At 35.1% G+C, this 13,216-nt stretch overlaps 2 protein-coding genes across 2 annotated transcripts; both read right to left on the bottom strand.

Annotated features, from left to right (window-relative positions):
* Positions 1 to 1,098: 1,098 nt before the first annotated feature.
* On the bottom strand, positions 1,099 to 3,039 carry Tsp_08069 (chromadorea ALT protein). The gene is made up of 3 exons (XM_003373424.1): positions 2,651 to 3,039; positions 1,272 to 1,426; positions 1,099 to 1,205 (listed from the first exon to the last, which is right to left on the bottom strand). Exons 1-3 carry the CDS (start codon positions 3,037 to 3,039, stop codon positions 1,099 to 1,101), a joined length of 651 nt encoding a protein of 216 aa, XP_003373472.1.
* Positions 3,040 to 5,124: 2,085 nt separating this feature from the next.
* Positions 5,125 to 12,109, bottom strand: Tsp_08068 (conserved hypothetical protein). The gene is made up of 10 exons (XM_003373423.1): positions 11,880 to 12,109; positions 11,673 to 11,811; positions 11,383 to 11,583; positions 10,577 to 11,330; positions 8,943 to 10,486; positions 8,328 to 8,874; positions 6,473 to 6,626; positions 5,733 to 5,821; positions 5,340 to 5,488; positions 5,125 to 5,277 (listed from the first exon to the last, which is right to left on the bottom strand). Exons 1-10 carry the CDS (start codon positions 12,107 to 12,109, stop codon positions 5,125 to 5,127), a joined length of 3,960 nt encoding a protein of 1,319 aa, XP_003373471.1.
* Between the last annotated feature and the right edge of the window lie 1,107 nt (positions 12,110 to 13,216).

Below are 13,216 nucleotides of genomic sequence, written 5' to 3'. Positions count from 1 at the left end.
AACCTCGTGCATAAAAATATACAACATATTTCATTATTAAGTATACGAACGTAATTTACTCCTTGTGAGTTTCCTCTGGCAACGCTCCACAGACCCACTGAACTTCTTCAACACACCGCTTTAATTTTTTTCAAATGCACTGCTTCTACTACTGATCTCTCATTTCAATAGTATAAAACTTCAATGTGCAATCGTTGTCTGTGCAATTTTCCTACACAACATATTTCTGTTCATTTAAAATGATGCCGTTTTATTCAGAAATGACTACTGACTGTACTGATTCCAACATCTCTTTTCTTTGGTAAAACTTTCGCCTCATGTGATTGTATGTGATTTTCGACAAACCTTCACAAGCTCTGCTCTCTGACTTGTCTATTGTTCAACATCATTGTCACTGGAATTGCAACATGCAACTCAGTAAGCACAATCCATCTTCATTTCATGTGCATTTCCTGCGCCTCTGGGCATTCTACTCCGTTCAAGTTGTTCTTTGTAAAAATAAATTCTAGTGGCTGTTCCATAACATTCTGAATTATGTCAAACCTGCTTTGCTGTCATTCTGTAGGAGGATAATGGACATAATTTATGCTTAGTTTAGCTGAAGAATCCAGCGTCGAAGTCAGTCTGTTTCTTTTTCTCTCCCATATTTTCCACAGTTTCTGTTTACGTATTTGAAATCATTTTTGCAAGAAAAGATAACAAAAAATCGATAAAAACAACTGCCAGCACATTACAGAGGCGATGCTTGCTTATTTTTCTTTCTTTCTCATATGCTTCTTTAGACAAAGACAATCCATCTACTCTATATCAACTTTCTTTACACCAGCTTCCAGACTAGCGTTCCTCGCTGCCATTCTGCTACAATCCATCTTGTATCTATTCAAGACGCCAACGGTCAGACAAGCTGCCGGGGATCATTTTTGGAAAAACATTCATTCAGATACAGGTGTCGATACTTGACTTCATGCACCTTTTATAAGCGTACTGTTGGAAACTCACATCTTTCCGTTAGCTGTGCTCAAACCTAGAATACTGGCCGCTTCATCAGTACCAGTCAAAATCTTTGCCACTTTGTCACAGATACCACCATCTGAGACGTCAGCTGCTCTGTAAACTGCCTTCGATGCGATCATTTATCATACTCTTGTTCATTTCAGATGCTAACAAGTTTCCAAAATAAATTCCTGCCATACAAATCTGATCAGCTGAAAAATTTATCAATCAAACAATGCAATGAAAAATAATGTAAAATAAAAACCAAATTGATTTACTTTTCGCAGCAGTTACGAGTTTCATTGTAAAATTTAAAACTCTGCCCTTTTCGCAGTAAGAATTGACGCTATAAAAAGATAGCCGCAGAGCAAAAATGAACGATGTTAATTGTTCACTAACCGCCACGTTTGTTCTAACTGCAGTTGCAATAAGTCTATGAAAATTTACAAAAAATGTTAAAATAATGGATCATGCAAAATGGACAAATTTGAAGTAAATAATGGCACCACGCACCCTGAAGAACGGCCTTGAAAAAGCAGTAACAAGCATGTTCTTCAGGATTGTTGAAATATGCCACTGATCCGATAATGCAAAAACAACAGTACTGTATAATTTTGTACCAAAGTTGTATTATTACTGTACCATGCATTCAAGTATCCCGCCGTAGGGAGGACAAAACTGGCTGAACTGTTTTTCAAGTTATTTCGTTCAGATTTCATGACATTACCTAAAGAGAAAGTAATTACAAAGACGAGTTTTTGAAGATCTATACAAATTTACATGAAACCGTACTTACCTGCTTATTTGAGGAAGTGACTGTAATCAGAAATGTAAGAAGTAATGCAGAATGACGTTTCTAAACAAAATAAATAATACCAGCGACAATATTCGAAAAAAAAGGTATTCTGTATGAACAAAAGCAGTGACAATATGTCAAATTAAATCTCATAAATTTGTAATTTCATTTTCAACAACAATTTAAAAGTAAAGTTTCGGCAGAAGCACGAAACAAAAATTGGATAATTCTTTTTTCTTTCTTAACTATAAATGAATCAGTGCGACTTGTAGTGTAGGAGGTTATTAAAGGAATAAATTAATAATAATAATAATAATAATAATGAATTCAGTGTATGATATTTTATGAAGAAAAATTTGAACAATGTGGCTTTTGTTTTCCTTTATAATAAATTGCATGGATTATTTTTCTTCTCCGAACAAAAAGTCCATTCATATTTCCCATTCACTGAACGGTCAATCACGCACGCACCGAACACTTTATCGCAAAAACAACCACGAGTGCTAAAATAGGCGGAACTCGAAAAACAAGCGAAACTTCCATAATACACAACAACAACAACAACAACAACAATGATTAATTTCACATATTTTTTTATAGTATATTAATGAAAGTTGTTTTAATTATTGTATGTTGAGACAGTTTTTTTTGAAATCGCTGATGCAGAAAAGAGAGAAAAAATTCGTCCAAATAATACAAGTTAAAGTAGTCAATATGTTAATGTTAATAAAATTGCTCAATCGAATTCTTAATTAATTCTTGCCAATAAAAAATGTGCTCAAAAACAACTACTGTCGTGTGTCGCGTGCAATGTAGTAGATAAATCGATTGTGCAAATTGTTAATTTTGAACAATACTCACGTGTATTTTATGCCAGCTTGTAAGATGCACCACTCGGACGGTTCTCGCTTCTCGTAACAGTGCTCGTGCCGTTTGCACGATGATTCGGCGCCGGATGTGGGAATGTAGTCGATTTCTTGATCAGGTATGTCGGCATAAAACGGATCCTGCGACGTGTGCCGCCGGTATTCACGTCCCACGTCGGCAATTTTCACGTCCGAAACGACCGCCTCCGTTCTAGCCGGCGGTGCGGTCGAAGCAGCAGCTGGGCGGGGTCTTTGGGTAAACTCTGGTTCCTTTTCACCGATTGGTATCAACGGATACACTGGAATCCAATTGCCACGGCCAACGTTGGACGCCATTCCATAATTGACCAACGTTCCGAAGAGCACAACTGACAGCATGAACATCGCAACGGAACTATCAACCTGCACAATTTGTATAGGTGAAAATGAAAATTGAATTTCTATTTTCTGAAACAGAATCCTGTTAGCATTATCAATTGCCTCTCAAAAATGTGGAATATTGTAAAAAGTTGACTGTGAAGAAGCGTTTGAAATTTGTGAAAATAAATTTAAATTTAAACTGCATGCAAATTTTTTGACAACCAAAAAAAGCAATCAACAACAAGATTGGAGAAGTGAAGAGAAATAATGATGGTATGCGGTTAAAGTAAGATTGGTTACCTGTCGGACTTTTGATCCAAGAGAAAGAGAAGAATTGCAACAAATTTGCGGTGAAGTGTTCTTATTCGTAAGCAGCACAGCACGTTATAGATTAAAATGCCAGTTTAATTAGAACAGACTAATTAAAACGACACAAATGCTCACTTCATATGACCAAGTTTAGTCTAAACTCATAATTTGACATTTGCTAATTTTGCAATACGCACAAAAGAAGACAGACATTCTCCCAAGGGCGTGGGCAAAATTTCTACTTCACGCTTTTCAATCCCAGAACATACAGTAATTCTCCAGTCAAGGTTGATAGTTGGTGAACAAGCAAGCGAGCAAATTAATTTTCAAAAAGCAAATACAAAAATGGAGCGACAAAGTTGAACCGAGGTGCTGAACGAAGCGACAAAAGAGTAGTATCTCGAAACAGCCCCCTAAATAATGAGTACGGATTTGCATTGGTCAGTCAATATGCAGATGCGATCAACTGTGAGCAACATTCGGAGCGGAACTGATAAGTCAACTACACTGTCAAAATGTATTTCTATTCAACTGTAAGTTCATCAGACTGTATTCATCTGTCAAAAGCATCACCGCATCATCATCACAATTGCAGTTGAATGCAAAAAAATGACAAACAAATAAAATCGAAAAACAACAAAACATATCACCTAGTCTATTCAATGGAGAACATCACATCCAACGCTTAATGGGATGGTTTGGCAAGAAGAATTGATGGTGCTGTCGCCGTTGCATCTTTTGTTTCACTCTCAACCGACAATATAAAAAAATACCACTTTGTAAAAATGCATTAAAATTTTTATAAAAATAAATAAATAAATAACAAAACATAAAATAGTGTGCTTGATTTTTTACTTTTTTATGCTTTCACTGTTCGTATTTTTTTAATGATGACAAGAACAGAAAAACAACTTTCTTGCACACCGCTTCTAAATAAATAACCTGCTTCGAAACTTTGAGCGAGACGATTTTAATGCTGAAAAAGAAAAAAAAAAGATACTACATGAGAACCTTTTACTTTTACTACAAATTCACCATTTTTGAATGGCCAACCCACTCGACTATTTAAAAACAAAATCCAAACAAACAAACAAACAAATAAACAAATCAGGCAATTTCCAATAAATTTAAGCTAAAAATTTTAAAATTAAATACTACAAAGAAAATTGAGAAAAAAAATCATCGATCAATATTTTCACTTTGTGCACGCACGAACGATGACGTGCAATCAACGGCTAAATTTTGTTAAAATCCAACATGTGGCAACTATAAATCAAAATATACATTTTATACCGGATATATATGCAACAAAGCAAACTTTGTTCAAAATTTTTCAGTTAAAGTTCGTTCAGTTTGCAATGCAGTCAAATATTTCGACACTTCTTCATAAATGAGAAACGTGATGCATGTAGCCGGTGTAACCCTCAGCAAACTTGGCAAAAGGCCCTTGTAAAATCCATACAACCATTCGCGCCTGAAATTAAATTCAAAAATAACAATAATAATAATAATAATATATTATCGGTTGAAACGAAAAAAATACTGCACTGCAACCACCTCCATGTTCTGCTAACAGCATCCATAATACCGTTGTATTTTAAATGTTGGTCTTGAAGACGAGCTCGGATCACTTGGTATGGATAAGTACTTAGCACGGCAAATGATTTCGAAAGAACAGCAAATGTTAAATGTTCACTAGCTTTCTAAAAAGAAAAAAATTTATATTTAAAAAAGTACTGCTGACTCAACAGAAGTAACAAGCAACGGTAATGAAAAATGCTTTTCAAACATTTATTCATACTACTGTTCGGTGATAATAAAAATTTTCAAAACACAAAATGCAAAAATGAAAATGTATACGGGTTCGTGGCTGCCAAAATGCTTCTTCAGTTCATCATAAGCCATAAACTGTATAGCTCCGTGTGATGTACCAACAATACCAGGCAAATAGCCCTGTATTAAAAAAACAAACAAAATAATAATAATGATGATAAAAGAGTGCAAAATACGCTCACTTTATACAACCCACGGATTCCATCCATCCGATAAAGCTTTACCAGTACATCAATCATACCTCGGTATTGTTTTGGTTGATTTTCATATTGCAAGCAGAGTCGTGTTTTTGCAACCCATACTGGATTTGTAAGCAACAGTGTAACATTTCCTAAAATAAACCACCAAACTGTGATTTCAACTAGATGAAATTATTTGTACACTTCACTTTACACAAAAATATCGAAAATATACAAATCATCAATATATATGAAATAAATAATTGAATCATCAAAAAACAACGTCAGTCAATAACATTTCATTACGATAATTTATAAATTTGAATCCATATACAAGATAATACATATTTATTTATCTTTATTTAAACTTATTTATTATATATAAATTTGTCTTACCAGCGTAGATTCCAGCAATAAGCGCGTGCCAAGCTGACAAGTTTTCTAGTTGAAACCACTGACGTAGAAAATCTTTAAACCAGTTATATCTAAATCAGAAAAAATTAATCAAATAATTCAGCTAAATATTTAATCTAAAAATAAAATAATGTAATATAAGATTAAAAAATAGCAAGAGAATCCAATTTTCAAAAAATAACTGCTTTTTGAAAATTCCTACAACATTTGACTAAACCAATACAAATTAATAAATATTCGATAATCAGAAACAAAAGAACTACCTACATTATAATAACATTCGTAGTTACAAAAAAATTTTTTCTAATCTTATTAAATACTGAAAACTTGCTTCTTTGTTTCCAGTGAAAAAACAAAAAATCAAAAACAACCCCTGAAATATATATATAGATATATATATATATATTATATAAGCTTATTTTTCGAAGCATTTTCGTCAAAAGTTGACAATGATGCACTCTTTTTGTTTTTAATTTTTTAAACTGTTTTATAGTTCCAATTTACAGGAGCTGCTACTTGTGAATGCCAATTTATATATTAGATCAAATAAAGAAATGAAGACTGGAAAAGCAACAAAATAAAAGTCGCTAGTGAAAAATGCTAATTTGTGTCATTTTCAATTGAAACGTTACAAACTAGCGTTATTCAATAATTAGCAGATTAAATGTTCCGTTTTTTCCTATATCAAAGTGTAAAAATGTGTCAATCACAAAATTACTTACTGTGCAAAGTACAAGCCCCATGCAAGCGTTGATCCAATTAAATTTGGCGTGATTCCTTGGTAGAAGCCAATAAAAGATCGTTCTCTGAAAATCGAACAAGCAGAATGCAAATAATTGTTCAGAGCAGGGCGCAGCCCGGAATATTTTTCGTTAACTGAAATGAGAAATAAATTTTCAAAACACAAAAATCATGATGAAATAAAACTGAATTAAATTGAAAGTGAAATTAATTACTTAACAATATGAACTAATTTTCTTTTCATTTAACATAAAAATTAATTATCAATTAACAAGGCAAGTTGCCTATTGTTAAACGATAATCACTGCATCTGTTTCAACTGGCTTGTTTAATATTCAATACAATAATTTTACACGCATAAAATGAGGAAAATTTTAAAATAAAAAAAAAGCTTTTATCTGTTGCATTTTCCATACCCGCATGTCGAATTTTCAAAAGATCTAATGGATGGACAACAAGTGTACTAACAAAACCACCAGCCAAACCGGCAATCAGGTGAATATAGTCGAGCATCAGTATCAGAGGAAATCAAAATTTTCACACGGGCATTCTAAAAAATTTTAAATTTGAAAATTATTATAAAAATTGAAATTTAAATTGATATTGTGAAATGGACAAACTAAAATTTTGCAATACTGTCTGCCTTTTTTTGAATTGAAAATTCATTCTTACAAACGCAACTGCAAGTGCAAAATACCACATGCAAAGAAATTACAAAAGATAAAAAGAAATATTCATTTTCCATAACAGTGTACAATGAAAATTATATTGCACTAGATTGAATTTCAAATAATATCATGTTGAAAATATTTTATCATATGAAAAGCTCTTCTAACAATTGTACATTATGAACGTAAAAAGTTAAAAACGATCACTTCAAATTAAAAAAAAATTTATATGTATGTATGCATATTACTTTAAAGTACTTCATTAGGAATATATAATGGTTTTGATCTTTTAAACAAGAAATCTACTTGCCAATTTAAAAATAATATATTAATAGACAGATTTTTGAATTGAAATTAAAACGTACAAAATCGATGATTAATATTAATAAAAAAGTAAAAAAGTTTCCTTCACAGTTGCATCAATTAATATTGCATTACGAAACAATCAACGAATGGACAGAAATTATTAGAAATAGTTTAATATTACTGTCATTCGTCATGGATAAATTTCAATTGTTGAATATGTTAAATTGAATGAAAAAGAAAATCAGTTCCATCGATATCGCAATTAGTAAAGTACGGTATTAGAAATTAATGATGTTCAAGGTTTAATAAAAGTTTCGTTAGTTCAAATATTTCGCACGTGTACAACATATATTGGTCAGTTTTAAAAATTAAAAATGTTTTTTTTGTTTGAATTAATTGAATTTTTTTATTCGTTTGAATAAGCAGTGATCGTTGCTGTTGTGAGGAGTATCGAAATAAAAAGAAAATCATCGTTTCATTCGTCTGTCCATTTGCAACAACGTAACAACCAGTGTAAATCAAGTTTTGTTCTCCAAAAAATTTTAATCATGGTTTTGTGTAGAATGGACATTTCGCATTGTATTATAAAAATTACCAAATAACGCATATTACCCCAATCACACTACATGATCTAATGACTAATTTTCCACTTGATCATCACGTCTTTCTTCATCTGTTTCTTTATCTGGTTCGACCAATTCGCACATCAACTGTCTAAAAATTGAACACGAAACAGTCAGAAAAAAAAACATAATTTTTCTTTTCAAAATTTAATAACAATAATTAATTTTATTCAACATTACTTAAAGACGTGCAGTTGTTCAGTAGATTGCCCATTCTTGAAAACCATTCTGGTAATTACGTTCGCTGCTTCTACGGCAAAGTCGTGGGGCAATTTTTCCAAAATGAATTTGAAAAACGGCTTCACGCGGCTTTGGTTCGTGTTGGAAAAACTGAACAACACCTGAAACAGTAAGAATGAAAAAGCAATGCAGAGCAGCAGAAAAGAAAAACAAGTGCAAAAGAAAAAAAACCCCTGTCAAAACGTTAATCAGGGATTCCATTTCATCATTTTCAGCATTGATGAGCAGGCTCAAACTAAGTTGAATTGTATAATTCAGTTCGTCGACAACTTTCGGATAAAATGCGATGTAACATGAACAACACCATTTGAAGTAGTCGGTTTTGAACAGAAAAGATATTTCACTGTCAAAGTTCATAATATCGAAGAAAAGCTTTGCCGTTTGCTTGACCATGATCAACTGGGATTCTGTATTTTCTGGACCACTTTCCTCGACAACATCAGAGGATGTGATTTGTCGACCTTGAACAGTTCGCTTCATGAGCTCCGTGAACAACAAATTGCGAACAATTTGATATTTTCGTTCACTCATATGTTTCTTGACATACTAAAACAAAATAAACAAGCGTAAGCAATATAATCGCAAACAAACAAACAAACAAACAAACAAATTACCATAACCATGTTCATTATGATGTAAACGTTCTCCGGTCGCATACGTTTATTATTAATAATGTCCGGTCGGAAGAAAATTTTCATCACTAGTTCGGTCACTGCATTGATCATGCCAATGTCAACTTCCAAACTGCCGCGAACCAAGCCGAGCAGGAGGGCACTTTCCAATTTTTCCAACAGATCTGGATATTGCCTGCGCAGTGGGCCTCCGTAGCTGGCGTCGAAGTCGAGAAAATAGACGTACAAATAATTAACTGTCCCATTGCCGCGCAAATCCCGGGTCAACAGCAACGAAGCAGCACGTTCCAACAGATAGCAAAGGCCGGTAATCAACGTTTTCAACAACGACTCGTTAAACCAATCCGATTGGCATAGCATAATGGCTAGTCGCCTCATGGCCGCGTGCGATGATGGCACCGCCCATTGCAATAGCCATGATCTTACTTCCATCCGCTTGTCGTAAGGCAGTTCCTCAATGAAGCGCTGAACTCGGTCTATGGCGCGTTTGGACACGCGCCCCGGATCGACGAGGTCCTCGGCCACTATGCCCAAATCCATACGGCTGTTGAACAAGGCCAGCACGTGTGCTTCGACCCGTGTAGGCACTTGGAACTTCTGACCGAACAGCCAGCATTGGAAGAATAATATGAGCATTATTCGCTGGCTCATCATAAGCCGCACCGGCAGAGCGGTACAAACCAGTCGGTCGTTGTTCAACAGGGGATTCATCAGGTCAATAATCTCCGTCACGCAAGGCATCATGGTGACAAATCTGGAGACCAGCGATGTCAGGACAATTTCCGTATCTTGGACGCTGGTATAACTACTGGAAAAGACCATGTAAGCGTACCAGGCCGCGCCCAGACCTGGGCAGTTGTTGTAATCGCGACAGGTCACCAACAACGCCTTGCTCGACGTGATCTCGTAGGGCAGCATTCGATTTCGATTCAACGTCGGCCACACCTTGATGGAACTGTAGGCCCGCTGAAGCAGCACTAAAATAGATCGTACGTCGGATTCGACCAAATTTTTGTGTTTTTTGGCCTCTTGAACAAGCTGTTCGAAGTTGATCTTAACAAACAATAAGTCCTCTTTTTCACAATCATAAATCGGATTGTCGAAAAACAAGCTCAACGCTTCAAAGTACACAACTATCCGTCTCCACAAGTCTGCCCGCTGCTCCGCCGACGTGGTGCACAGATATCGATTGATGACGCAGTGAATAGAAGCGTATAACATTTCACAAAGTGCTTCACAGCCACAATGGTCAGTATTTCCGCGTCTCAGCTTCATGTGCAACATTGCAGCGATCCAGAAATGTTTCAACCGTTCGGGGTCGATCAGCCACGCATCCGACGGATTCAGCCCTTCCAACAACCACTTGTCGACCAAGTCGCAGTCGCAGCTCATGGCGCAATAATGGGAAAACAGATTCGACAAGAGAAATATCACACTAACTTCTTCTTTGATAACTGGCGATCGACTTTGCATAAGACTCAGCATGCGTGATTTGAATTTGGCGCGATACGGATCACCTAAAATAACTGGAAAACATCACGAAAAAGGTCAGAAAAAGAAGAAGAAAAGAAATCCCCCCACCCATTTTGCATTCTTTTGCATATTTGGAAATTTACCGTTTGGCGCTTTGAGGTGCAGAATAAAAACGGCGATAAATCGGTCGACCATTCCCACAAATTTACGTTCCAAAGCAATCATCGGCTGGTCGATAAGTTCTTGAATCTTGTGCGACCATTTCAAGCCAGCCTCGAAACAAGAAGCTACTCCAGTGTAGCTTTCCAAATTCACTTTGATAATGGGCAACAATTTTTTGAAAATATCCCAAAAGAAAATGCCCACACTGTCGTAGCAAGAAAACTGATTGCACAAAAGGATCAAGTATCGACGCAAATACGTGTCGACTTCGTCCATGTCGCGTTCGCCCAATTCGGTGTAGACATTTTTCAACGCTGTCGAATTCAAAAGTGCCCAAATGGTGCTTCGACTTCCATCCAGGGGTCGGGAATGTTTCGCAAGCAAAGTAAGAATGCCATATACAAATGACCAGCACAATGTCGGATACGCGTTCGTGTATTGTAAAGAGAGCTGAAGTTGAGGAAATGTCAAACGCAAACCCGTCGCTATAAGCAAACCGTATTGAAACTTCGACATCAACCAAATGTACAAAAGAATACTTTGGCGTTGCATGTAAATTATCATGTTTCTACTGTCTCGGTCTAAAATTCGTGAAAAGAATTTCACCGGCGATCTGTTCGACTCCAACCATTCGAAAAATGTCAAAGAACTCCAGTTAGAAATAATGTCCAACAATAGCCACATTTGTTCGACGCAGGCGCACGGTGCCAGCACGATCGTCTCAAATCGGTCATACTGAAATCAAATCAAAGTCGAACAATTTCACAACACGGATGCAATTTCTCACATTTTCCGCAAACATGGTCAAGCCGAACAAGTAGAGGAACTTGACTTCGCCGTGAAACGATTTCATCCCACTGACAATTGAATTCAGTCGGAGCGAATGAACGCGATCTTCTTCCGGATATTTGGTCGATATTGCGTAAGTCAAGCACAACAACAACCACCAGATTTCCAAAAATGTGTGCACGACATAACTTTTCATATCCTATAAGACATTGTTCAATCGGCAACAATATATACATATATATATATATATATATATACAGAAATGTAATGTTTTTTCTTCAACTCTACCTCATCCAATTGATTGCCCAGCATGGAACTGATGGGCGGTTGATGCATGCAACCAATCTTGTGCAGTATAGTTGTAATTTTCTGCATAATTAACTTGGCAGGATGTAAATCATTTGTAATAAAATTCTGCGACGGGTAACTAAAACAGATTTTAAAAAATGATAAAAAACAAACAGATCATTCTGTCATTGCTAAACTTCAACTCACAATAACATAATGTCGATCAAACGCGTCAACATATCTCGAGTCTGTTTTCGAAATTGCTCAATGCTGGCTTTTGTTAACTGATCTCCTCCTTCCGGTTCCACGTGAAACAACTTGTTCATTTCCGCTAGAAATTTTTTCACAAGATTTTCTAACGTCTCTTTACGCAACAAATCATCCACGCCGGTAAATGTCATGTCAAACATTGGCACAGTGCGCATCATATTGTCCATCTCTTCAACATCACCATTACCGTCACACAACAACCTTAAAATATTAAAAATATTTTTAAAAAACATCTGTAAATTTAAATAAACACGAGCCGGAAGTCGAAATTTACTTCTTCACCATTTCGCCAAAACAATTGAAGATGGGATGTTCTTCATTTAACGCATACTCTCCACACAGGAAGTTGCGAACTTCCCACCCTGAAAAAATTAAAATATGAGCGTGAACGTAAAATGAAAATGAAAACGAAAAAAAACAAACGTGGAACGGCAAAAGCTACTCGACGAGTTCGACGTCGTATTCTTTTGGCAGCTAGCATAATGATTTTCCAGAGAAACTAAAAATTGAAAATAAAATTCAATATCTGAAATAGACATGAATAAAATATTTAAAGAAAAAATTAAAATTTTGTGACACCATATTTTCTGGGCAGGGGAAACGAGTCAAAGAATTCGACAATTCTTTGGTTTCGTTTCTAGAAGACGAATAGAGGGGGAATAATAAGGTGAAATCAAGTAAACCTGACCTAATTAAGCAGTCTAATTTCAATTTCAACTGAGCCTCCCCGACATGTAAATTTCATTTTTCAACACAAACCACTGTCACAAGGCTTTTTCCACGCGACAATGTACAGTATGAGAGAAATGACTTCACAGGTTATGATGAAGTTTTGATAAAAATAACAGAATTGAAAACGTAATTTAATCAAGTAAAATATATGACAATCTGGAGTTGATAAAGTACAGCTGGCAGAAGCACAAAATGAACTATTTTATCCGACAAGGCGGTAAACATGAAAATCATATTTACCAACTGTAGCCTACTTCTTTGTTATGATAAAAATTTTCACAATACTGCATGTTTCTTGCATAAATTTACATAAAAGTAAAATTTAAAAATTCGTAATAAGTCAAACGTTTTATATTAGAAGAATTTGGTGCGTGTTATTTTTTTACAGTAAGACTAAAATTACTATTTTATGACAGAGCATGTGTGGATTATAAAAACATTGAATTATTTTTATCATTTTAAAAAACACAAAATAAATTAAAATTGTTAATTTATTTTTAGTTTTATTTGATATTTTTGAAAACAGACATCGCATGACGCAA

The sequence above is a fragment of the Trichinella spiralis genome (genome assembly GCF_000181795.1).
Source record: "Trichinella spiralis strain ISS 195 chromosome Unknown Scfld6, whole genome shotgun sequence".
NCBI classification, from domain to species: Eukaryota; Metazoa; Nematoda; class Enoplea; order Trichinellida; family Trichinellidae; genus Trichinella; species Trichinella spiralis.
The sequence above is the reverse complement of the archived record's forward strand: the minus strand, read 5'-3'. Positions and strand labels throughout refer to the sequence as shown.

What these genes read in the sequence shown, in the direction of transcription:
- Tsp_08069 (XM_003373424.1), bottom strand. Translation starts at nt 3,039, where the DNA reads ATGTTCATGCTGTCAGTTGTGCTCTTCGGAACGTTGGTCAATTATGGA. An exon ending in CAAGCTGGCATAAAATACAC is followed by an intron (nt 1,427 to 2,650) that starts GTGAGTATTGTT and finishes AAATTTTCATAG; the next exon opens with ACTTATTGCAACTGCAGTTA. An exon ending in ACTCGTAACTGCTGCGAAAA is followed by an intron (nt 1,206 to 1,271) that starts GTAAATCAATTT and finishes TAAATTTTTCAG; the next exon opens with CTGATCAGATTTGTATGGCA.
- Tsp_08068 (XM_003373423.1), bottom strand. Translation starts at nt 12,109, where the DNA reads ATGGACAATATGATGCGCACTGTGCCAATGTTTGACATGACATTTACC. An exon ending in TTGCCGTAGAAGCAGCGAAC is followed by an intron (nt 6,627 to 8,327) that starts GTAATTACCAGA and finishes TTCTCATTTCAG; the next exon opens with TTAACGAAAAATATTCCGGG. An exon ending in TATTGCTGGAATCTACGCTG is followed by an intron (nt 5,489 to 5,732) that starts GTAAGACAAATT and finishes GGTTTATTTTAG; the next exon opens with GAAATGTTACACTGTTGCTT.